Genomic DNA, 26745 nt, shown 5'->3' on the forward strand with positions numbered 1-26745 from the left:
CATGCAACCTTCAGCAGAGAAAGCCTGAGACACAGGAAAGTATTTAAATGCAATGGAATCAAGGAATATACACCCATGGATTTCTGTGGGATCTGGATCAAACCTTGAGTAAACAGCAAAATGAAAAGTAGCAGAACTCCTTGTCTTGTCCTGATAGAAGAATAGCAGACTTCTACCATCCCAGACCATGTACGCTATTATAAATACAAGAAATGAGCTTTTATATCATAGTCATTTTTAAATGGTTATAATAGCACTCATTTTCCAGAGATGGAAAAAACTTCTGACTATACAAGCATTCACCTCCACATATTCCATTCCAAGGAATATAAGGAAAGAAACACAGTATTGAACATACATTTGGACTATTGCAAAGTGCTGAATTCAGGACCAAAATATCATCTAAAAGAGAATAACTCCTGCTGCTGAGGATGCTGCCTCTTGCTAGCGAGTGCAATTCACCACGTACGGAAGTATATTTTTGATGATCCTAAATCAAGCTTCCAGTAAGGAAGATTTTAAAATATTCTTATGTTGTAACAAAATGTTCCCGCTGGTGGTATAATGAAAGAAATAAAAAAAAAATCTCCTGGCAGGAAATTAATTATTGAGCATTCCACTGCTTGATGATGTGCTCCTACGTTCTGTGCAGGCTTTCCATTTTTCTCTCTCAGTACGTGGAGAAATTCACTATGGAGAATATACAAATAGAACAAAGAGCAAAAGAATATCAGTTATTAAACGCATTTAGAGATCAAACAGAACTGGAGTGAGGAACTTGGTCTGCGTGTCACCACACCTGGTGCTCACTCCCTCTTACATTTACCTCTTCTCCATCGGATTGCCACTTTTGCTTCTGTTCCCTGAAAATACCTCTGTTGGAAATGGAAGAGATACTCCTGGATTTAGCACCGCTCACTTACAACAGGTTAGAAACACTACTTCCTTCATTAAAATAAATAAATAAATAATAATAAAGAATTGAAAATCTCAGTTCTTGATGGAAAGGGACAATAAAAGCTTATTAACATAAGCCCATATCTAAATAATCAGCTGTAACTCCATTTTCAAAAGCATCTGTTATTTTTTTTTTCCTCTATGTCCAGTCACTTTAGCAAATTTCACTACTGTCAATTCTGGTCTTCAGATGACAAACATCTGAAAAAAAATGCACATTATAATTTCACCAATCTGTTTTACACCAAAATGTATAGGTCCTGGGGCTACTTCTGCACCCAGCACCTTGAACAGTACCTGACCTGAGTGGGATCGCACTACTGCAAAAACACCCCCATGAGAGCAGGCACTGCTCCCCATAACCAGCATCCTGGATCCTTCAGCGGTGTTTTGTGGAGCTACCGCACTGAGAAGGAACACGCGACAGACTGAAACCACATATGCCTTCTTCAAATAGCATTTTAAGCCAGCAGTGCACTACAGCTTAGCTAAGAAATGCTGAAGAACTTTTCAACAGAAATTAATACTTTCAGCTTTTTAAAAGGAGGCAGAAAGAGTATGGAAAGCTGCCACAGCAGATGGTTGCATGATGCCTGCGGGAGCTTGAATACCAGGTAGGCTGCTGAGGTGCTGAGGATACCCTTCCTCATGGTCATCACCACTGTCTCCTTGGGCTCTTCCATTGGCTGCTGGACAGGATGGCTCGGACACAGCAGGACAGTAATGCCTCCATCTGCCTTCCAGACCTGACAGGGCTCCCATTTGGCTAGCTGCCTGCATCAGCAGAGACAGTCAGTCTCCACCTCTACATGCAGACATGCCAGTGTGTTCATGCGTTGTTCATAACTGCAAATACCTAGCTGCTGCCAACTGAACTCTCTTTACAACATACTCTCTGTGCATCACAGATACCTCTTGGGTCCATATTCATACCACAGGGTCCCCAGAGACTAGAAAGCACTTTCACCAATTCAACATTCTCTATTGAAAGGATGCATTCTGGAATAAGTCAAACCACCGACTTCCTAACACGTACCCCAAGCACAGCTGGTCTTGCAGGAGCGAGCGCAGCGCTGCAGGAGCAGGAGCCGTGGCAGCAGATAGGGACCCGGCCACCCAGGCTCCTTCATGTGGCACAGAGCAGCAGGGCCCTGCAAGGGGCTCTGCCAGTGCTGCTGGAAACTCTGCATCAGCCCCAGCTACTTCTCATCCTAGAGTCCTGACTTTCTGGCACATCAAACCTGTTACTGATTCTGCAACCGATAGACAATGATACCAGAGATGATTCAGATCGCATTCTTTTGGGAGGATGTGTTTTGAATTATAAAGCAGGAGCAAGTCTAATTACCACGTATGAACATAAAGCATATGCTGCCATTTTACAAGAAAGCATACTGAGGAAAAGCACCATGCTTTGCCACTGAGCTCCTGCGTGACAAAAATCACACTCTCCCAAGTATCAGACTTACCATCTGTAAAATGTTTTCCATTTCTAGAAGATAATGTGAGAGCTCTGTGTTACAAGTCATATATGCTGTAAGTGAAAGATATTATTGTTTTGGAGCAGCACCTTAGAACAAATGCCTTTTCTCTCCTGTAAGAGCCCACACCAAGCATAAAACTTCTTAAAACCCTACTTAGTATGACAAGCAAGGTGACAACTGCTAGATATCTAAAAACTCCTCTTGTATGGCGCGAAGGAGACAGGAGTTCTTTTCATGAACATAATGTTATTCAAAGGAATTTGCCCTGTAGGATGACATTCTCCTACAGGACTATAGGAATTGTAGAGAAAGCTGTGTGCGTCCACATAAATGCATTTTAAGTTCCAGAGAGGGAAGGGAGTTTAACTTCTTACACAAATGACTGAGAGGCAAAGTGAAAAACATGTTGTTGTTGTTTTTGAACAAAATGTTTCTTTTCTATTCCTTCTCATAAAAGGACTTGAGTTAAGGATTAAATCTATCTTAATCACTAGGGTTTTGAGCAACAAGAGATCAGATGCAGGCCATCCCTGCTAACACAGAAACAAAAGAGACATAGAGGAATCAAACGTAGAATTATATTGCAATGAAAGACTGGCAAAACCCATGGGGAGTTCAACCTGGAACTGCCTGCCCTGGCCAATCAGAATCTGAATTTCAGAGGTTATAAAGATGCAAATCAAAATGTTGAAGAATGACCCCATCCACTGTTAAATAATGAGCTGAAAGAATGGCTAATTTGGGTCTCCTTTCTGATAAATTATACATGTTCTACCATCAAACCCAACCAAAAACTAATTTCCAGCAACTGCACAGCCCCTGTCAGCAGAAAGAGCTTTAATACCATTCTGCAGAAACAGCAAGATAATGACCTATAATTCAAGTCTATTATTTTTATGGGACATGAAGATGCATCGCAGTATATTGCAAGCCGTTGATTAAGATTGGTATGCAGCATTAAACAAATTGTTCTCCCTTGCCTATAAACCAAGGATGCTTTTGATTCTTCCATCCGCTCGTGCTGCCCTTGCCCATCACGAAGAGTTTCCTGGCGAGGGGCAGAGAGAACTTGGAGGAACTACAGCACGGCCGCCCAGCTGCGCTCGAACCTGGCGATGTGCATCCCTCCCGCCGGCACAGCCCGTGGCAGAGCCTCCGCGGATGATTTCCCCAAATCCCTGCCCGTGTTTACTCAACAGCAGCCCCTCGGGAGGTGCGCTGGGTGGGCGCAGGGCTGGCCAGCAGCCTCCCTCCCTCCCTCCCGGCTGCTCGGCACCCAGAGCTGAGCATCTCCAGCCCGCGGCATCCCCGCGTCCCGCCCGCTCCGGGCTGCGGGGGCGAGAGGCCGGACCCCCGGTACGAGGCGAGCCCGGCACCTCCCCGACGGCAGCTCCGGCGGGGCCGGGCTCGGGTGTCCCCCCCGACCCCCTGCGCTGGGCTCCGGGGAAACTTTGCCCCCCTGCTGGCCCCGGGGGAGAAGCAGGGGAAGGGGAGCGGGGCGGCGTGGGAGGGGTTTGGGGGGGGCGGGGGGGGGTGTTTACCTTGGAGGTTCTGCACTCGGATGTCGCTGATGTGCCCGATCAGCTCCTCGCGCTGGAACCAGTCCCACTCCTGCCCGGCCATGGGGCCGCGGGGGCGGCCCGCTCCGTGCCGCTCCGTGCCGTGCCGGGGGTGGGGGTGTGCCGGGACCCGGCGGCACGGACACCGCCACCGGCAGCGGCACCGTCGGCGGGCGCGGAGCGGAGCGCGGAGGGGAGGGGGGGGGGGGAGGCGGCCTCTCTCCGCTCCCCGCCCCGCGGCCCTCCCTCCCTCCCCCTGCCCTGCCTCCCTCCCTCCCTGCCGGCCTCCCTCCCGGCCTCCTTCCCTGCCTCCCGCCTCCACCGGCCGGGCGGAGCGGGGCAGGGTGCGGGGCCGTGCTTGCCGCCCCCGTTCTGCGACCCCCACCAGGAGCCGTCCCCGGCCCGGCCGCCCCCTCAGCCGCCCCCGCCCCGTCCGCTTCCTCGGTGCCCTCACAGCCCCTGCCCCATGTGGGCGCCCCAAAGCGATCCCCCTGTCCCGCCAGCCGCTGGTGGGGCTGAAATAAACGCCGCTGTAAACGGGAAGCCCTTCCAGGCTGTCTTCGCTCTCCTTTAGCCTGCTTTCAGCAGCCTGCGCGGGCTGTCGGATTTCCTTTGAGGCTGTTCTCCATCAGATACCTCCCTTCACACCGCCCTTCAGCTCAGCCGCCCGGTGATTGTGAGCATGGCATGGCTACGGCCTGCCAGCTGCGAGCGTGTCCCTCACGCACAGGGCATTTCGTTACACCACGCAGTTCGGTGCGGGTTGTGTTTGCTTCTCCAGCCGTGAGGACTGTATAATGTAAACAGAACAAAACTGACACAATCCAGTCAGACTCGTCCAGTATCACTAGTTAGACTACCAAAACACTCGAGCTGAGATCTGCAGAGCTAACTATAAACAAACGAGCTGGAGATTGTGGCACTTTCAAGTGGGGAGTGTTTGTGCGATCCCAAGGGAACGCCTGCGCCCCGCGACCCGCTGTGTCACCCAGCAGTGCTCTTCCCACAGCCCGCTCAGGTGATTTTCTCTGTTACACGTCAAACAAAATAAGGTGGGGATGGTGCAAACGTGACATCATCCGTAGAGTATCTAATACGTGAACTATTTATCGTCGCTCCAACAAGCACCGGTCGATTATCCAGCCCAGCCCACGGGAGCCCGGGGCTGCCCTCAGCTTTACGACCGGTTACATCTCAAGGCTCCAAAGTTCTGCACAAATGTAGAGTCAGGTGAATTCCATGCCATAGCGCTTATAAGCCTGGATGTCGCAAAAAGGAAAACACATCTGAACTCCAGCAGACTTGCCCAAATGGCAGTGCCAGGGTCTGACTTCATCTAGTGCTGGGAAGTCCTGGTTTTCCCCAGGCTGCTGCTGTTGACAGCCACCAGTGCCAGGTGGGGACGGCAGAGGCTTCATCTCACCATGTGTGGGCACCCTGCAGGAGGTGGTGTTCCCTGAGCTCACCAGGCAACTGCTCCCGGTCTCTGCTAGCCCTTGTGAGACCTCTGCTTGCTCTGGGCAGTACGGGCAGCTGCAGAAACACAGCCAGGAAAAGGCACTGGTAAGTGGGTGAGGAGAAACAGAAAGCTCTGCAACCTTCAGCAGCGAAAGGTGCACACAGGGGTGCAGCAGAAGGACCAAAGGTGAAGAGGAAGCAATAAAGCCAGTCCTGGCTGCCAGCCCTGCCCGCTGTGTGATGTTACAGCTGATTCACTGCTTCCTGCACCTTATGCTGGGGCTGCCTTATCTGCTCCTGCCTTCAGCCTGTGCCCTGCCTGGTGTGAGAGGTGCCCGGCTCCATCACCAGGGTGCCCGAGGGAGCAGCCCCGGTGCCTCTGACATCTCCAGGCCTGCTGGGCAGCCAGGTCAGACCTGCACAGTCTGGGTCTCAGGGTCAGGCTGGGTGGAAGATGTAAATGATTAACAGTGTGGGCACAAGGAAGTTTAAACTCCCATTTAGGGGGAGGGGAAAGCGTGTTAAACTTTTTTTTTTTTTTTTTTTTTTTTTTAACCTAGGGAAACATTTCTTCTTTGTACCCGTTCTCCCTGAAAGAGGAAAACCCATCAAAACGGCAACAGACAATGAGGACCAGCAGGTAATACTGCCTGGGACCTCCCGCTCATCCTGGCTAATGAGAGGCAAGAGCAGCCACATGGCAGCCAGCCCTTCTGCGGGGGGGTCAGGCAGGATCTCAGCCTTGGCCAGGGGTCCAGGCCCATCCGGCAGGTTGGCCGCTGCTTTCTAGCCCAGCACATCAACATAAGCTGCATCAGCCTCGTCTTCCACGAGGACACTGGTCTGTGAGATGTTGTAAGTGAACACAGTGTGCAGCAGTAAGTGCAGCAGTGTGCAGGTCCATCCAGGGAGGCAGCAGGTGTGTGGCCTGACTTTATCCAGCTGAGCCTTTCAGACAGCTCCTCAGCACCTTCCCCAAACCAGCTCTGTGGTGAGCAGAAACCCTCCTGGGTACAACCTCCACTGAGATAGCTGTAACAAAGTGCAATATGTGCAGAAACACATGCTCCAAAATGAAAAACTTAAGCCCCTAAAATTGTAAGGACAGTAAAATTTGTGAGATGAAAAAAGCCATCTTTTATAATAATTTTTCTTTATGTTTTTATTGTGTTCAAGTTCTTCCCTGCTACCATGTGGTCTATGAATCAGCTCTAGAAGTATGAAATCTGAGATTCTCACATAAAGCTAGATCTCCAAACGTTATGTTACTTGTCATAAAATCCGTAAATGCTTGTGGGAAATTATCTGTGAAAATACTATATGCCTACTAAGAAGTAACTGATTATATACAGTGAGGAATAAAGAACTTCTCTTAAACAAAAAGTGATTTCAGATTTTGTTATTGAAGTTCATTTGCCTTTTGATGTTTAAGGACAATTCTCTAACTGAAAAAGCAGGTTACATTTAATTAAGTCCCTTGGCTCAGACTCGTTACTCAGGGCAACACTATAAACACTTGGCAGAGACTCTGAACTATAATAACAGGTTTATTAAAAAAAGATTTTGGTCACATACAAGAAGACAAGGAGTCTAATAGGAAGTTCATGGGGAACTTACCATTCTTCATCACCTTTATCTTTTTGCTTTCTAGTTTATGCAGAATAAAGATATTAAAAAGCTTTGTTTGCCATCTGCATTTGTTTCCTTTGCATACCTTACCTGTGAGTGATTTAATGAGTTGAATTCTCAGTTTGAGAAGAAAATTTATACTTGAAGATTTTCTGATAGTAGAAAAATAAAAAATAAATAAACAACGGACCACACAAAGCCTACAGTTAGGTTTTGTGCCTGTCCAGATCAAGGGGGCTTTGTGGCTCCTGCTAAGACATCAAGGGAAGGTGTCTGCCACAAAGGAAACCGTAGATATATTTATGACATTGTAACTACGTTGCTTTGGTTTATTAACAGAGTTCCCCATATGAACAATCATTCCAGGCGCAGATTATTTTCTGGCTTTGTTTAAACCAGTTCCAGAGCAATGAAAACCAGGAAAAGATGATGTATCTCTTGCAATAGGCACATCCACGTGAGGGCACTGTGAATATTCACCCCAAAGCTCACAGGAGCATAACTTCCTATACAGGCATGCTGCTGGCTATCCCTGACTGCTCTGGTCAAAGAGCTAAAAAAAATCTCCTAAGCAAACCCTTCTAGACCTCCCTCCACCCACACGCCCAAAACGTCCCTGTTGCACTCTGCAGGCCTGCTTGAGACACATACGGTGTTTCTGGAAAGGTTTTGGACATTTGGGTCCTGACGCTACACTACCAGCACAGCCCTCAGGTCTTCCCACACTTTTAGCTCCTCAATGGGGCTACAGAGAAGGCAAGGATCTCGCTCAATTTTTCATACATGTAGGTTTTTTGTTTTTTTTTTTTAAGTCTTCCTGGCTGAAGACTAAAAACAGAGGCTTTCTTACTTTTCAGCTGAATGAGGAAAAGAGAGGAAGGTTGAAATCTGTAACCTTCAATGAAAAGCAATCCAAATTATCGTTTAACTCTCACATTTTACAGTTACAGTACAACCTGACCTGGATGGTGACTCCGTTTCAAGGCAATAAGTATGCCACCACAGGTCTCATCAACACTTCATTTTTCTTGTTTAGCCTATATCTGAAACACCAAGGAGTGCCAACCATGAGAAAAGATTCATTAACTGTGCCAGATGAATAGCTAAGTGAAGATTTTGCTTTTATTATCCTGTCCGACAGCAGCCACCCTCCAGTCTGGCTCCTCCACCCACACACATGTAAACACTGGGAGGGGTACCATGTAAAGTTGACTTTCAAAGCAAAATGCAAGAAAAGTCAGGAGAAAAAAGAGAGTCTAATTCAACAAAGAAAGCAGGAGACACTCAAGAAAAGGTGCAAAAGGAATGAGAGAGGCTGTATTAAGAGGATTAAGCAATTGGAAGAAGCGAGGTTATGAAAAAAAAGTGTAAAATGTAAGTGCTCTATGAGTTTTTCTTTGAAGGCAAGGAAGACCAGTAAAATGTGTGTTTTACTTCTCCAACAAAGTTCAGTAACAAGCAATGAATTAACTGATAAAATTAATATAATCAATGAAATGAATATCAGCTTTAAAAGCAGAGTGCTGTGCCCCACTAAACCAGTCCCAGTCCTGATCCCTTTCAGCTGCTATCAGAGGAAGTAGGTGTGGTGCCTGGTGGCCCTGCCTTGATGTACCACTGGGAGCATGAACAAACTCTGCATGTTGAGCGGCCTCTCTTCTTCTGCTCTGCTGTGTCTCCTCCTTCCTTGTCTCCTAGAAGCCCTTAGGACATCAACTGCCACAACTTAATGGCAAGAAGTAGACTGCAGGATTTGCTGAAAGGTCTCAGTTTGCCATAAATAAGTTTCGCCATACACCACTAACTTGGATAGGTTGAGCTGGATTCCTATTGTTTGCTTGGTGAAATTTGTATGTACCAACCTAGCAGCAAAATGCACTTTCCAGTGAGCAGTAGTATTTTCAAGACTGTGTCTTTTGGGGTGATGATGTCCCATCAGAAAAACTTCCACATGAGAACTATGTAGGTGAAGTCCTTGAGATTCTGCACCAGTGCAGGTGCTGTGGTGGAAGCAGGGTTGTGTGGGTCACTCCCTGTCCTTCCTCTGTTCTTGGTTTGTTGGGTTTTGTTTGTTTGTTTGTTTGTTTTCCTTTGGTGAATGAGCGTGGTTTATTTTAAGGTGTGATTTACTGAGAACTTGGGTGATTCATTTGTTAGAGGCAGTAGGATAGGCCCTTCCCTGGCCTGCAGGCTGGCTTTCTTACATGCAGTTTGATTTTCTGTCGTTCTTTCATGCAGTCTGAAGGCTGGAAGAAAAGGAGGGTTGTTATGTAAAACTCATTTGAATATTATGCACTTGTGGAGCTGATTTGTTTCTGTTGCCATGGCCCTTTTGTTCAAAATCTTCCCCTTCACTAGAGCAAAACCCTTCCTTAAATTCACAGAGGACTTGACAGTAAAAACTCTATAAAGTTTTTGGAAACTTGTTCATTATTTTTCCCTTTTCCCCCTTCCTATTATTTTTCCTTTGTTTCTGGTGGATGCAGGATGCAGTTGATCTCATCCGTTTGACAGTACTGTGTAATTCTTCTCCTTTGGGACTTACTTGCTCTCAGTTGTGTGTGACCAATTGATTTTATGACCTTCAAATTTCCTTATGTTCCAGCATGTTATGAAGATTTGTTGCCCCAGCAGATACTGAACAAAGGCTGCAATGTGTAGCTATAACTGGACCGGTTTTCCAGGTATAGATGGCCTAAAGGCCAGGGAAAAGACCCATGAAGTGAGGCTTTAATCTTTGGAACATCTGTGTGTCTCCTAAGAGTTTTCAACTTTTCCACAATCTGTTCCCATAACATCAATTTCATCATTTCATCCTGCCTGATCTCAGTGCAAGGGTAGAGATGCCAGCCTGGTGCCAGCAGTAGCTTAAATAATGTCCCGAGAAATGGAAAACCCAATGCCATGCAAGGGCTTCCCGTGATTTGGGATGGTGGCTGTTTATGTAGATAGCAACAGCTGGTGAAGTTGTGCAGGTAGAAGCATTCCAAACCACATCCAAATGATGCTCTGGGCAGGCCAACTCCCTTTGCTGCAGAGTGTTCAGCTCCAGGTGACCCTAGCTGGCCAGGTGACCTTGGTCTGCCTGAATTATCTCAATTAGAGAAATTTGAGGTACTTTCACTGTATACACGATAAATAAAAGTCAAGGGTTCTGGAATAATATTCACTGGCAAATACTATTTATGGACATAACTACGAATATTTAACATGGTGTAAATGATAAATCAGCTGTCTCCTACGCCAACCAGAAATGAATACTTCAAGTGGAAAATGGAGATTGCATCGTCTATTTTTTACCCCTTGAACACTAGGATTGGAAGTAAGGCAGCAGGTAGTCATTACAGTGCTTAAGCGCTGTAGTTGCAGATGCTATAAAAATGATGATAGCATTGCTGGCTTTTATGCACAGCTTTCCATCTGTAGATCTCAAATCTTCTGTATATTGCAATTTTGTGTAATTTCCTGACTTAACATGCCTGAAACAAAATCTACTAGCCCTGAAACAATATTTTATATTATAGAAAACAACCTGCATATTCTTGCAATAAAATGTTTGTGGAGCAATGAATTGTGTGTGATCTATCCTGCTTACTTCATCATAACAAAACAAATTAGTTTCTTATAAGCAAGCAAGCAAGAATGCTCCTTTTAAGCTGCCTGACCCCTTTTACAACATTGGAGATGTCAAATATTCTCCAAATACAACATTCAGCTAAACTGCCTGTCAGTGCGGCTCACTTCAGAAGTAATTCCACCTTCCTTCTATCTGTTTGTTTCTATTTGAAGAAATGGTTTCTATTTTACATCCAATGTCAAGTCAGCCTGACTGTGAAAGCGATGTGAAAAGAGATTCTATCCCTGGCCTCCCCAAAAAACATCGGCTTGGCAAATAGCAGAAATACATAAATATTTCAAATTGAGGGGCAGTTCCCTGTAGCTGATGAATAAGCTGATTTTATTATTATTATTATTATTTTAAGTTAAGAGGTGCATGACCCTGCTGATTGCCTAACCTGCCAGGCTGATTTTTTTTTCAGTAAAAGATGCACTAATGTTTCCAAGCCCTTCAGGAGCAGGCATTTTCAAACCTTGCTTGTATTTCACTGAATATTTAATGCAGCATTTCTGCCAGAAGCCTCTGAAAATAGGGAGAATTAAACCCCGGCAGCCGTTCCTTAGCAGAAGGAGGTTGGTAATTTTGAAAGTTTGTCCTTCCCATATATCAAAGCGTGACCTTGAGGAGCACTACCAATGTCAAACATGCCCCTGTGGTTGCTGCAGCTGACAGGTTAGAAGCCATGGCCAGTGATACTTCACCTGATCACAGTTAACTCTAAGCATCTCATAGGCTTTATCAACTTCTTTATCAACCCAGATTGTAGATGAGAGTTGAGGGGCTAGGAAATTGATGGATTTGTATGAATTTTTGCTTTGTTTTGCCTGTTTAATAACAGTAAAAATGATCAGCATTTAAGGAGGAAGACAAGGATACGAGACATTACCACTTGGCTATTGCTCTTAACTCGGTTTTGATGGGAATGTCTGTCACTTTACTTCTGAGAAAGATTCGGGAATACATCTATTTATGCTATAACTCCATTGACTTCAATTGGAAGATGATGTCAGAGTACAAAATTCCATTGATGTTGAATTCAGGACATGTTTGGCAACGGAAAACACCCTGTAACTCTCCCCTTAGCAGAACCGCTGAAAGTAAAGACATCTGGTGCACCTGCTACTGGCCCAAACTAACGCAGAGATGGGTTTGAATGGAAGACCCCCCCAGCCGTAGCTGTTTCCAAGACTGTAGAATTGCCAGTGTAAAAATCTGCCAAAGGAAAGCTCCCAGGTTTGGGAAGATCTGGCAGGCTGTCCAATCCATTCAAGGATTTTCTGTTACATCCCACAGGTTTTTATACAAGTCAATGGCTTATTTCATATAATTGAAACAAACTTTTATAGGCACTCTTTGAGGTTCCAGGAAGAGGTGAAAGCATGACCTCGTGCCGTCACTCTGGCGTGTTTTGCATTTTGACTTCAGTGCTTTTTATCTGATTTTACACAACTTGCTGAATTTTATTGCACAATTGATTGCAAAAATATTTATCCGTCCAGGAGCTCTTTCTGATGATGACCACTGAAACACCATTGAAGTATTTAATGAAGAGGCAAAAGTGTTCAGGGCTCTTCATGCGTGTAGTTCATTTTCTTTTTGAGAAGAAAACACCAGCCATCAATGGGTTTTTAAATGCAGTTGGGACAAGAAAGACAAAAACCAATGGTTGCAAGCTGAAGCCAAGACAAATCCAAATGAGGAGATTTTAATAGTGAGTCAGTCATCCAAAGAAATGATGGTTTGCCAACTCCTAGTGTCTTTAGAGAGAGAGCAGGCCTTTTGAGATGTGCCATAGCCAAACACAGTACAGTTTATTCAAAAGTGTGTTAATTGTGCAAAGTGTAATGGTCTGCAACGTCAAAGCCAGATCAGAGGGTCCGTCTAATGGTCCTTCGCCTTTAGTTTTGTGAGGTTGATTTTAAAATGGCATTGCTTCTCTTTGCACTTTCCTAGCTCTTATACAGACTAGCTCCAAGAGCTTTAATGCTGCTCCTTACAGATTTCTACCTTGGGAAAAGAAGCCACTGAGTAAAGCAAAAGTAGTAACAGCAACTGCAAAGTGATAACAGGGTGCAGTTAGTGCTCAGCCGCTGGGAACTAATGTACTCATTCACCAAGCTGTAAAGCTGCCGTCAGGCAGCATTTTTTGTCGCTATCAAACAGCTTGTGCTTAGATCCACTGACAAAGGTGAATGGTTTGGTGGTCATAATTTAATCCTCGGCTACCAATACAGTAAGACAGCTGCTAAAACATACAGCCCAGTCTTTCAAGGCTATCCTGCACATAAAAACAAAAGCACTGGCATATTTGAAAACACGTGTTGCTAGATGTTTGTTGCAGTTCATACCTGTGTGTGTACAGAGCCCATACGCCCTCTCTGTCATGAGTGTGTATAAAGTTATAAATGTACGTGGGACATGAATGTGTGCACACATCTGCACGTGGCCAGTGCCATCTCTAGCAGTCATACACATCTGTGCACAAGGAGCCACTGCCACATGTTCTTCACATACAGCCTCACAAAACTCATCTCTTTCACACAATATCCTCAGAGAGGCTTGGAAACACAGACAGTGGGTGCCCTGTTACTTGTGACACTTTTAGAAAGCTCCTATTCCCCATTTAGATGTGTTCTGAGAGGAAAAACAAATAGGTACAGGGCTTCAGGAAGTTATAGTTATTCACTGAATTCAGAGCACCTGAATTTGGAAAATCTGGACATTAGGCTTCAGCTCTGGCTTAGGTCGTTACATGATCACATGCAAGTCAAATCTCTGAAATTATATTTACTTACATACAGGACTGGATGCTGTTGCTTACCAAGCCCTACTTCTCCCAGCTCTTGTGAGCTGGTATACTCATGTTATCTTCACATAGAGGAAGTTTCAGAAAAGCTATGTGGTTTTATTATCACCTGTGTAAATAGAAAGCAATGGCTGTATTTTGACTGATGAAAGCGATGAGACAGCAATCAGGTTTTTATTTTCCTCCATATTTTCAGATCGGGTACCAGATACATCCTTGTTCAACTCTCTTTTACATTCTTTCCTAGAGCAACCCAGTTAGTACTGCATGTGCTTAACCCCTCTACCCTCACCAGGAATGGTTCAAAAGGTGCTAAACCTGAGGCCATCAGGGCAGAGAAATGGTGTTACCTCCCCAAGTTATGGAAGGGGTTGCAGACCCAAGACCAGAAATTCTCAATGTTTTCTTCTCATTGCTGTTGTAAATGATGTTCTCTTAAAAGTCCAGTTCCTGCCAGGAAGAGAATCCCAAATATATTCAACGTTTTGGGGTTTAGGAAGGAAAGGGAAAGGGAAAGGGGAAGGGAAAGGTAAATGGAAAGGGAAAAGCCACAGTGCTTAGTGTTAAAAAAAAAATAACTAAAAATAAAAATAAAAAGCAATTTCTGAGCTGATTTCAATGATTTTTGAGCAGCTGCAAGTGAATGTATGCTCTGCACAGCTGAACCGAAGTCATTTCATTTCTTAGCTGATGGGGAAAGGATACAGTCTGTTTAACAGCAAACATCCTCTCTGAAGGAAAACCACTGGGTACTCAGCCCACTGCCTGAAACCAGAGAAGAGATCCCTGCAGCCACCCGTTACAGGGAGTATGATGCTGTGTGTACGGATTACACCCACAGCAGCATCCAGGAGCACACCCCCACACCTAGGGGGATACACTCCCACCTGCTCATTTCACCTAGAGCATAACCCTCAGCTTCACTCAAAGCCAGCTCGGTCTCTTGCCAGCAGCAGCTAGCAATGCACAGCACAGCCCAGCTCACACTGTTTGGGCCCACAAAACAGCCATTGAGCACTGGTCAGGAGCCCTTAGCACCAGTGAAATGCAATGTAAATTCTCGCAGAACTCATTGTTTTGACAAAGATCACATGCAATTTGTTGCCAAGCAGCCTACGCAAATATTTAAAGCCTGCCTCTTTCTCCAACACATTTTAAAAAAAATAATAATAATAACAAGAGCTTTTAATCTGTGCCACGTAGGCTGAGAGGGAGTTAACCCCTTCCCTTACAGACCCAGACCCAAGGATGACGGGATTACTGTGATGTGTTTCATGGCGACAATGCTGGGGAGGACTTGACTTGGAGGCTGGCAGGGGATTTATTGGCTTGGGCTGAGGTTGTCATACATTGTCGATGCCTTGTGGGTCTTCCCAATTCCCTCCGCTCTTGAGAGGTAGTCTTTTCTGGCTAACATTGATGTAATTATCTGATTTCTAATTGCCACCTCCCCATCCCAAGACCATTCCAGGTTTCTGGCCCATTTAGGTAGAACTGCTACATTTGACCTTGTTTTTCTCCCTCCCTCCCTCCCTGCCCTCATTCATATCTAAGCACATGCTTAGCTGACCTGCTGAATCTTCAGATGGGAACAATGTCCAGTCTGTTAAAATGAGGCAAGAGTGCCAGCTCTAGATGTTTTGTGTAGTAAACTGGAAGTAGATACCATTTTAAAAATAGTTGTAATTATTTTTACTCCTACCAGACTTCAGTTTCACCAATATGAGCTATCATGCTAGGTTTTTCTGTCTCTGGAAACAGTCTCCAGGCACAGGGCTGTCTGGTCACCCAAGAATTATCATCAGTATCGCAAAGGATAGACCTCTTATGAAAAATAAACTAAGCATAAATATAAACAATGGCTCAAATCCCAGCTGCATTTTTCCACAGAAACAGGCCTTCAACCCATGTGCATCTCTGTGTTCGCAACGGCACTACAGGAGGAGTCATTTCCCAGCCAAATGATGCCCTGGACCAGTGGCCCCAGGGTCTGACTTCAAGGAGACATTTATGATCTGTGAGGATTATAAAGGTAATGAGGATGGCCCTGAGAACTGCTTTGGAACTTCACCACTCATATCCCTTGCATATGACAAGTAAATTATTAGAAAGACTGTTTTCAGGACATTTTCTCTCATATTTGATTTATTAGGTTCAGGTATTATTCTGCTTTTTGAAACCAAAGTTTCGTGTTCAGAGCAGAGTCACATAAATACAATCTGAGCTCCCTGAGATTGTACTTCATATGATATATCTCATGCCAGTTTTAAATCTGTTCCCCCAAATTGATTTCAGAACTGCCTGGAATCAGACTGCAAATGCCATTTAGGGTGGCTTGACCTATATTTGCCAAACAAAATTTAAAACTGGTTGAAAAGTATCCCCATTTTAGCAATGACCTTGTTATTTATAATCAGGTCTTGATCCTATAATATCTGTTAATTATGATGATTTCCATCAAAATGTCATTTATCCACACATTCATAAGGATGTAATATCCTACAACTTGCATAACTGAGGTAGAACTAAAATAGCTTATCTTCTGGTTCTGTAACTATGCAAATACCTACAGCAAATGTGCCATGATGGGATTATCACGGTGGTGAAGTTAATTATGCACATAACTGTTTTCAGGATCAAGATTCTAACGTGTAAAAGCATAAACAATTTTAGATATTTATCTTTTAGCTATATTTACCAGCTGTGATTTTTTTGTGTTTCCTTCAGTAAGCACAGGAAGAGTAGACTAATAGATATGTTTTCCTTTTGTTTCCAGTTTGTTTCACCTGTGGTTCTCATGCATTGGCAATGACATTCCTTCTTCCCCATGGAAAATGGGAGCACAGGGATGATGGGACTGGGGGAGCCAGGAGGGGCGTCCAGTACCCACTGCTGGAACCGTGACTAGCGCTAGGAGAGTCAAAAGGCACAAGAACCTCTTGCTAAGTAGATGAGTGCTCATCTGTCCTATGTGTGAGAAGCCTCCTTTATTTGTTAAACAGAGCTATTGGCATAAAAGCTGGCACATTTTGTTGAGCATTGCTTCTGATTTTTGTTCAATGATGTTCTGGGTATTACTGTTACCTCTGCACAGATCTGCTAACAGGGTAAATTGCACTACGGGGAGCTTCTTAATATGCCCTGGGAGCAGCTTTTGTGCTGCCTAATTGTGTGAAGAGAATGGCTGGCTTGATCTCACCACCTCCAGCTCCCATGCAAGGCCCATTTCTCTGCTGTTACAAGATGGATAGAAGCAGAGCTCCCGCAGCAGCCCGGATCCATCGATATCTCGGTTACATCCACCTCACACCCCGCTGCCTGCCTGGTGGCTTTCCTGGGACGGCAGTCGCTACATGGGCTGAAAGCCACCTTTATTCTCCTTCCCTCCTTCTATCCTCCTTTCCCTGCTCCATGCTTGCCCATGGAAAGGCCATGCCAAGCCTTGGAGCCCTGGAGGACCAGAGGAGAGGAGAGGGCATCAGAGGATCCCTCGTTGCATCCACCGATCATCTTAAGAAACGGCTGCCGCTATAACCGCTGATGGCAAAGCGTTTTTCCCCGTGACTGATCACACCCTCAGATCGTCGAAAGAAGCCTGCGGGTCTCGTCAGGCAGCCGGCCGAAAACCCGCCGTGGCACCGGCCGCCATTTGGGGCCCGGCCGGCGGCGCCGCCTGAGGCCTGGGCAGCGCTGCCCTCTGCTGGCGCCGCGGCGAACGGCCGGCAGCGGGGAGCCGTGGCCCCGCGCCTCAGGGGGCTGCCCGCAGCCCGGCCCAGCCAAAACCACGAAGGGTTGAAGGACGACGGCTTGGGTCGCTGTCACAAAGCAGTTTTTCGGTGTTTCCCGACGGGAGGGCACCTCCCCCGTGCCCCCTGCCCCAGGCACGCAGCCCGGACGTGCCGTGGAACTGCCAGCGCCCCGCTCCGAGGAGCGCGGTTAATGGGAGAGCTCTGTCATTAGGCAGAACCCCTAATTTGAGGGTGGCGTAAAGCGTTTTCCCATTCCTGTAGTTAACCCGAAACCCCTAACACGTGCACTGCCTGTCTCTGCGGAGAACTAGGCGCATGTGGAGAGCTGCACTGCTCCACCGAGACCTCGGGGGGAATTTGTCAGCGCAGGACCGCGGACGTGCCCAGGGCCTGTTTCTTACTTCGGCCCCGAGCCGTTGGTGGCCGTGCCAGCAGAGCTCTGCTGCCCGCCCCGTACAGCTCCGGCACGTCTGTGTGTGCGAGGAACAAGCCGTCGTTGAGACCGATCCCTTCTCTTCATCTTCTGAAGCAGGGCTTTGGTTTTAACCACGTCTCTCCCTGTTCTTGTCACTCTCTGTTTGCTGGGGCTGCTGTAGGTGTGAGTGCTGCACACCTGCAAAAAGTCCGGTGACTTCTTCAGCCAGATCCATCATCAAGGTTCCTGCCTTGCCCAGGGCGCCTTTCCCTTCCTATGCAGGGAATAAAACAAGTAGAGAGAGGAAAATCCTTTTTGCCCAGCTCCAGCCTGGGGTGTGACCCCAGGAGCCACCAGCGCATTAGAGGAAGGGCAGAGGAGAAGGGCAGCAGAGTTCTGCATGTGGTACGCTGCTCCTGGAGAGCATCCCACAGCCCTAACCAACAGAGTGGTGAAAGAAATGTTCACCATTCCCTGCGTTTTTATTTTCCTTCTCAAGGAACTTCGTATAACTGGAGGGGGAGAAGAAAAACAACCTTCCTAGGTATTATTTCTGTACTTTAATTTTTATTTCAAAGAATCCAATTTATTTAGCAGCAATACCTGAGATTACACTCACCAAGCAAACTCTCAAAGGAAGCCTCACCATCTAGGTGTATTTTTCATTATACAATAAACTCTGAACTCCACCGAAGGTGTTTTCTCGTAATGTTAAACTCAGTGCCTGACAATTATTGTCCAGCTCCATTTGGTGCCAGAAGTGCATTCAGAGGAGAAGTAATAAATCCTTTCATGCTGTTTAATAAAACAAGAAAATGTGTTGCTCACACTTGGATGCTAGACTTTATTACACAAACACAGCTAAAAAAATAAATGGAGTATTTCCTGTTTAGAAGTGCCTACAAGTCACATGATGTTGATTTTCTCCAGGTGTTGCAATTCTAAATGAAATTTTCACTTAAGTTTTTCTTAAAGAACTGAGCGAGTTATTTCAAAATGCAATAATCAACATGTTGTTAAAGGTGCAAAACCATTGTAAAAAAAAAAAAAAAAAAAAAGGCACTAAATGTACTGCATTGAAATTAGATGTGGAACATGGTGGTTGCCAAACTATACGAGATATCTGTGAGATACTTCCCTATCCACTTGAGTGCTTCTCTGAGTTTCCACACAGAAAAAAAAAAAAAGACAAAGACAAAAAAAAAATAAAAAGAAAAAGAAAAAAGAAAGAAAGATCCTACAAGGTCTGAGAAACCCTTTCAACTCATCAGTTGATTTTGTCTCTTTGTAGGGAGGTGGAGTTATTCTCCACTCTGGTGGCCTGGGCTTCGTTAAAGGCATCACCGCTATTGTAAAATAAATGCCTGATAAAAGGAGACGTCTACAGCAAGGTGCTCAGCACTAAGTGGAAACAGGTCCTTAAGCATGATTGTTTGTTCCTTCATTTCCACAAGCTTCAATGAAGAAAAAATCACCCACACATTGTCTTTTCATAGATAAATCCTATCTGTTCTACACTACTTTTACTTGCGTAGCCTGTGTAAATGTGGTGATGCCGTGAGGGACATGACTAATATCAATCACACACGCTTCATTCCTCCTCTCATCTGCTCTCTGTTGAAAGATTTGTGTGGGCTGCTGTTACCCCTTTGGGGATCTGGGGGTGGGGGTGCATTTTGAGGTGCTCAGTAGTCTGTATTTCTGTAGATGACAAGGTTAAAAAGTGCTCCTTACATTTGGAACAAGAAGCATTAGGAATGAAGGACCGTTCATCTTTCTGGAGTTTATCCCACAGCTTCTGGACAGCCACCAGGTTTGGCACTTCTTCCCAGGGCAGCCCTACCTGCAGGCTAAAAGCTCCATACACCTGAGACAGACAGCTCTCACCCCACAACTATGGAGGGGTCAAGCTCTGGGTCCCAACTATCTGTTGTACCCACTGTGATTTTTAGGTATTCCATCCTATGAATTTAGCACTGTCTCTTTTGGATTCAACAGCTGAAGTCGAATCTTTCCTCTGTTAAACTTGTTCCTGTCTTTACCAGTGCACAGTAACTAACTGAGCACACTTATGCCGTTAATGGGTCCTGTTGATGCTTCTTTTAAGAAAAATCAGCTCTCCACCATTGGGTGGCTTACACCTTATCTGCAGAGAAAAACTATAGCCTGCATAGCCATAGGAGGCACTGGTGCTGTGAATCTCAAAGAACGCTCTCCTTAAATATCCTTCAGCAATTCTCCTCTATCTGAAAGAGTGACTGAGAGAGACCTGGTTTCACATACAATACAACACATCAGAAATGACTGCAGGGGTGAGGTTTCCAAATGACCTGAACAAGCTGTCAGGGCGCATGAGATTTCCTTATCAGCTTGGCTGACCAGACCTAGTGCCATCACCAGAAGTGGTGGGATCAGCCTTGTCCGTTCACCCCTCTGTCTTGTGGGGTACTGTCTGCAGTTGCATGGCTGTGTAGTTATATGAATCAGAGAACATACCCATGTGAAAACTATTGTTTTATTATTATTATTATTTTATTTTTTTTTTTATTTTTTCATCCAGATCTGTTTGCTGATGCAATTGGCTGAACAGCCAGATGATTGCTGTGCTAGGAAAGCATGGCAGGGGCAAGAGGTGGGATGTGCCTTTCTATTACCAGTGCAATCATCAGATGGCTGAAAGTGCTTGTGAAACCATCTCAGAGAGTTTTGCAAGATTTAGCACTATGTGCATCTCCCTGCGTCCTTTTTTCCCCAAGGTCTCAGTTCAACATTGCATCTAAATGACTGAATTTTGAGCTCATGAGTATTTTCCAAGGCAATTCATATTTAATTTCAATTTAATTATATTTTAACCTTAAACTTAATGATAAGCATAGATCTACTTGCATGTGCAAAGTTAGGTATGTGTTCATGTTCTTCGCTGAAATGAGAATATTTCTCATGAGGGATGTCATAATTGCATGTATAGAAAGGAATTGATTGTTCCTAATGGGTGAGTTGGTGAGAATGCATCTTCCAGTTATGAATTTATTTGTCTCATTAGCTGAGAGATGATTTATTCATACCTTCTCATTACTGACAGTGGCAGGTTTCCTCCCACCTGGATGTAACTCAGGGCTCAGAACTTTCCGGCTAACTCACTGTGGATTTAATGAACCCCTCCCTTACCAGAGTTGGTCCTACAAAGGGCTTGTTCTTGCTTAAAATTTTCCAAACTCAGCAGACTCAGGTTTAGGCTCTGTATTTGAGATCCTCAATGCACTTCAGGAGTAGCGAGCTCCCCATGTCATTTCCAGCGAGACAGAAGAAAAAGGAAAGCTCCGTGAGTGCGGGGAGCAGGAAGGCGCAAGCACATCTCTCAACGTGTCTTCCCCACCATCAGTGGGACCTCAGCATGATGCAGAGAGCATGTCTTTGTCCTGGCGGGGCTTGATGAGACCAAGTGAGGTAGGCAGCAGTGATAGTAATAGAAAAAGAAAGGTGAAAAGACTTGGGATTTAAGAGGGATTTCAAAGACACTCCAGGAATACTAAATATTGGGTATTACGCAATTAAGTGAAACCTTCTGCTGGTATAAAATATATTAAAGAAATCAGTCTGGGTTGAAGTGTGATGCCATGCTGCTTACATTATATATGAATAGTAATTGGAAACAGGACATCTGCAGAAATTAACCATTAACTGTTGAGCACTAAAATCTTTAATTGAGTTTGTAAGCCCTTAATGGCACAGTTAACCTTAAACATAGCTCAGCGCACGCACTACCTGGTTAACACTGGTTAATAACTCTAACAGCTGATAATATTTCACACCCATGAGAGCTCCAGATTAGCAAGAGACTTGGTGGAATGAGCTCAGCTCACCACTCTTTTGGACCACAGATATAACAGCTTAACCTTTTTGCTGTAATGAGACTTTTCAGGTTTTCCTTCTTCCAGAGCTGCGTGTGATGAGAGCACCCCTACACGTATGGTGCTGTGAACTACAGACACCGCCGTGTCCTCTGAGCACGCCATGGCATGGCAGCAAATGGAAACAACATGGGTAGTGGTGGATAAATCCTTGACAGCTGGAAAAAGTGGCTGTTCCTTGCTGTTTCCTTGGCAGGGAGTGATGCTGTGAATAACCCAAGGAGGGCAAATCCACCCCAAGGTATCGATGGGAGCTGGCTGTGAGAGGTCTAGGCTGCGAGGAGCAGCTTGCCAGGCTGAGGAGTGATTCAGAAATGTTAAAATACCAACCTCAACCATTAAGCCACGTGCCAAGCAAATCCCAGGACTGTTGCAGCCCAGGAAGTCCAGTTCGGGACATCGAATTTCAGGAGTGTGGGCAGTTTAGATGGATTGGTGCAAACAATAGAACTAAGGAACAGGTGGAAGCAGAGCTGTTGAAAAAGCACCTCTTTGTCAGCAAAGCAAAATACAATTAGACAAGGGGATCCATGGGTGTCACTTCGCACTGTCAGTGCTAGGTTTCCTAGTTCAGAGGCTTGTAAACAAGGAGGCACTTTGCTACTCGCAACTTCTAACACATTTCTAAGCTAGTTAAATCCGAGCTTGTTCCAGAAGCATATGTGAAAGAAAAAAAAAAAAAAGAAGAAGAAAAAAGAAAAACCTCTGGGCATGGGTAGAATGATGCTTTAGATGAGACTCAAAATCCCAACACATTGCATAACATTTTTTTACCGTCTGAACAACAAACTCTATTGCCAGCAGAGACCGATGCAATTCAGGCAGAAAGCACCGGATCCCTTGCCAGCTGCAGAGAGCCATACCACATGTGTGTCACCCTCCTCTGGAGCTGGGGGAGTCCAGCTGACACGTTGGCTTGTTTCAAGGGCATCCTTCTCAAACACGGGCAGAGCTGCCATGCTCTGCCCTCGCTCCCTGCTGACAGAGCTGGCAGCGGTGATGGGAAACCAATCACCGGGTGTGATGGGAATGGGGCAAACAGACCTTGGTGTCAGAACCCTCCATCTGTGTGCTTTGTGACTTGGAGCTCCTGGAGGCTGCGACTGTGACTCTGTGTAGGGAGTTCCCCAAGTTAAAAATTGCCACCGGATGGAGGACGTGCTGCTGGGATGTTGTGCTGGACTTGTCCTGCCCGTACAGCCTTCCTGGCAGCACAGCCTCAGGACACTGATCCTCACTCTGCGCTTTTATGGCCACGACCTGCAGCGTGTGGTCACAGCCGGGCAGTGAAAACCACCTTCATCCTCAGCTCGCTCATTTTCCTTAATGAGGCACAAAAAAATCATGCTTAATCCTATGAATCCCTACTTGTGACATTCATCAGCTGTTGTGAACGTTACAACAACTCTGGCAATAAATAATTTTTAAAATAAATATATTTTTTCTGTATGCTTTTATGGTTCCTGAAACCTCACAATATGTGGGTACAGGTTGAACCCTTTGAGATAACAGCTGCCTCAGGAGCCCACTTTGCCTGTCCCCATACAACAGGAATCCTCTGACCTCTCTTTTCACCTACAGAGAAGTTTTCTGACCATGATAAACAAAACAGAAATCAGTGCAAGGTGGGAGTTTGCGTTTAGTGCAGATCTCCCTGCGACGCAGAGGTTCAGGCCCTCCAAGGCCTCCGTTTTGTCACGTTTTGCAGATTTGTCTCCCAGGCACCCTCAGCCTTTCAGCCTTTACTGCTGCTGACATTGCTTCCTGTGGACTTGTGGTACCTGCCGGTGCCGATCTCTCTGCAACCATTATTCCTTTCCTATTTTCCCATGTGTTTTTACGGCAACTTGTGCTGATTTTCTAGGCTAGCTGGGGTATCTGGGGCTGCTTTGTGCCTTTGTAGGATGTTTTGTTTTTCTTTCTTTTTCCCTAATGGCAGTGACTTTATTACATCCCAGCCTGCGTCTCCAGGCCTCATGCTCTGGGATTCCTGTTTGGTTTCCTCGCGGAGCAGCCCTTTTCCCTTACCATTTCCCTGATGCCTTGTATTGCATTTTTATTACAGCAGAGGCTGTGTCTACGGGTCCTTCAGGCTATTTGTTCTGAGACTTTTATTGGATTCTCAATAAATATGTTTGCCATTGGGGGTCCTTAGCTGGTTTCCTTACCTATTTTATTGAAGCTGTGCTTCCAGACAAAACGTTAACCAGCTATTTCAACAGCAATCTGGTTTCTCTTCTGAGCCCTTGCACAGATTCTTACATGTTTGCCTTGGCTGAGTTACATCTCTTGCTTTTTTTGATGTTTCCTTCACATTCGGGGCCCTGTGTGCAGGCAGTCTGGGTGTTTTTCTTCAGTCATCGCCGTTCGGTTTGGTAGCACAACCGAGCTCTTGTGGCAAGTGGCAGGTGGAAGGGAGAAGACCCTCTGCAAGACTGAGAAACCCAAGATTTTAGCTAGTCAAAGAAAGGCGGGTCATATGCCTACCAAGATCTTCTCCTTAGGAAGCTGGCAGGATGGGTTTTGCTTGGGATAGGCCTTGCTCCACAGGGGTACACTGGGAGTAAAAAAAGTTGGAGTTGGTGTCTCACAGGCTGTAGATTTGTCATCCTGGAGATTATCTGATGGGGACACACCATGGTGTGACCTCTCAGGAACATCAGTGGGGTTCCCAGTTCCCTTTTCCTCCCTAAACACAACAGTTGCACCTATGCACTAGTTCTTCATACAACAAGGTGGAGAACATCTACTGCTAGTAACAGCCCAGGGAGAGAAATCACACAGCCTGAGCTCAGCTCTTTAAGACATCTGAGAATCCACACAGGAAAGAGCCACTCTAAATGCTTTAACGGCAGGAAAATGTAGATCACAGTTAATGCTTTATTAGACATAAAAATCCACCTATCATTCAAGTTGTCTTTCCTAAATGAGGTACATATCCTGTGTGTAATAAAAGGTAATTCCGACGAAGCTTTTTCCGGTGCTAAGGGAATTCATAAAGTCCTCTCTCCTCTCACAAACACATGCTGCAGCTTCAGTCTAACTCAGTTTAAAAAAATATATAAAATCAACAACAAGATTCAAATTCACCTGAAACCAGGATTTGCTTCTCCTGCTACTGATAGACATCCCTGACCTGCTGGGTGATCTAACTGCACCATACCCAGGCCCAAAGCAAGACTGGAAGGAGTCACAGCCAGACACAGCTACTGGGACAGCACCAGATGGGAAAATGCTCATAAATAAATAAATAAATAAATAAATAAAGAATAAAAGTAAAAAGGTTGTTTTCCAATTTTGCAAACAAGAAAAAAAAAATTGAATCAATCTGCATTAAACAAGCTGGAAAAACCTATGTTTTATCTGCTCTGTTCAGATCAATGTTGAGAGCCTCATGATTAGTGGTTGGAGACTGCATGGCCCAGTAAATCTGAGGCTCTCAAACATTTCCTCAAGCCCTTTCCTGCCGAAGCAATGGGGCTGCTGCTCACTTCCTCCAAGTGAGCCCAAACCAAGCTTTTGCCTGCCGCTGGGAGAGCCGCGGGCTCTGGCACAGCAGAGGAGGTGACCAGGAGCCATCCTGGGCACCTCTGTCCCTAGAGCATGAGCTGCACGGCTCCCTGGGATGATGTTGGTTCAGGAATGATGCTGGGCTCAGGAAAAGCTCTCCCACCCTCAAAATGGGATTTCTTTTGAAGGACCCATCACACTAGCCTTGTCATGCTGGTTCTCCAGCTGCTGGGTAACTCCAGGCATGGCACGAGGTCACTCCTTGTCCCTCTGTCAACGAAGACAATGACACAAACCTTGAAGAGGATATTCTGTAATGTTCCTTATTGTTTGGAGAACCAGAAATATCTAACGTAAATTCACACAGAACAAAGTCCATCTTGCTTCACGCTAGAGTTTGAGGAAACCACAAAATGACAAGGATAACATGCCTTCCTCCAGGCTGCACAGACCATTAATAGCCCTGCTGTGAATGTGGGACGCTGAATATTTCAGCACAGCTGGGGAGGCTATCGTAACTGATAGGTTCTAACAAGAAACATCTTTTAAAAATTATCAGAACTACTTTCTGCATTTCTGTGACTCTTTTGTTGCAAAGATTTTTGTTTTATTTTTCTTTCCTTTTTTTTTTTTCTTTCTTTCTTTTTTTTTTTTTTTGCAAACGTGCAGTTGGAAGACGCATCACACATCTTGGTGTGGTGTTTCATACCCCTGTGGGACTGAAATGCCTGAATGCTTTACAGTAAAAAAAGTGGTAAAAAAAGTAAAATAATGGTACTCCCCCTGTACCATTATGGTTGACTAAAATGTGGGACAAAATAACAATAGCAATTTTAATTTTTGTTAAATGAAAGCGGGTAGCTATATTCTTAAGGGCACAGATCCCATTTATGAGTTATTTTAAGCAAACAAAAGGCTCACTCTCTAAGCCAAAAATAGCGGATTTTTTTTTCCACTCTTAACAAAACTATAATCTTTTATTATTGTGGCACTTAATGTATCACAAACCAAACCACTCAAATCCAAATTTAGGTATCAGAGACCAACACACATACCTGAACCTGAGGCTCTGAACTGTGTTTATATAACATCTTTCTGCAGTGACCATTCCCACTGCTGGGACCTCGGTGTCCAGAATGTGTCGGGATGGTGCAGAGCTGGGATGCTGATGATAACACAGCCCTGAGCAGATGCTGGGAACAGCTCAGGAGTGAGGGCTGACCAGGGATGACCCCCTTAGGCACTGGGCTGCACCACCTGCTTTCACGCTTGGCTGTGGCATTGCCCTCAGTGCCAGAGGTTTGTCCTGCAGATGTTTCATTTCCTTGTACAGACACAGTCAAAATGCTGAGCATGTTCAACTTTGAAACATGGGCATAAGTCTTTTGGGAACGATGGCTTCTAGTGTTTTTTGTTTGTTTGTCTAAAATTACTGTTACCTGACTTCAATCTAAACTTACTCCCTATCAGATACCAAAGTTTCATGATACCCAAGTTGTGCAGTGGTACAACCAGCTGGGATGATTTGAGTATGTTAAAATTCTGCAAACACACTTTGAGAGCTGTTTCAACCTTTTTGAGGTGTTTTTCCTGAAGTTCAATTTTCTTTTTGCTGCTGATTTCTTGCAAAAAGACACTTCAGGTGGTG

General features: G+C 45.3%; 1 protein-coding gene across 1 annotated transcript in view; it reads right to left on the reverse strand.

The window, feature by feature from the left end:
• The window catches only part of CLMN (calmin), a 71983-nt gene extending 67708 nt beyond the window's left edge, over positions 1-4275 (reverse strand). The window contains exon 1 of the mRNA XM_035327026.1: positions 3983-4275. Within this exon, the coding sequence (XP_035182917.1) occupies positions 3983-4064 (82 nt within the window). The 5' untranslated portion in view covers positions 4065-4275. The remainder of the gene's footprint in view (positions 1-3982) is intronic.
• Positions 4276-26745: the final 22470 nt, after the last annotated feature.

This window comes from Oxyura jamaicensis, chromosome 5, assembly GCF_011077185.1.
Source record: "Oxyura jamaicensis isolate SHBP4307 breed ruddy duck chromosome 5, BPBGC_Ojam_1.0, whole genome shotgun sequence".
Classification (NCBI taxonomy): Eukaryota; Metazoa; Chordata; class Aves; order Anseriformes; family Anatidae; genus Oxyura; species Oxyura jamaicensis.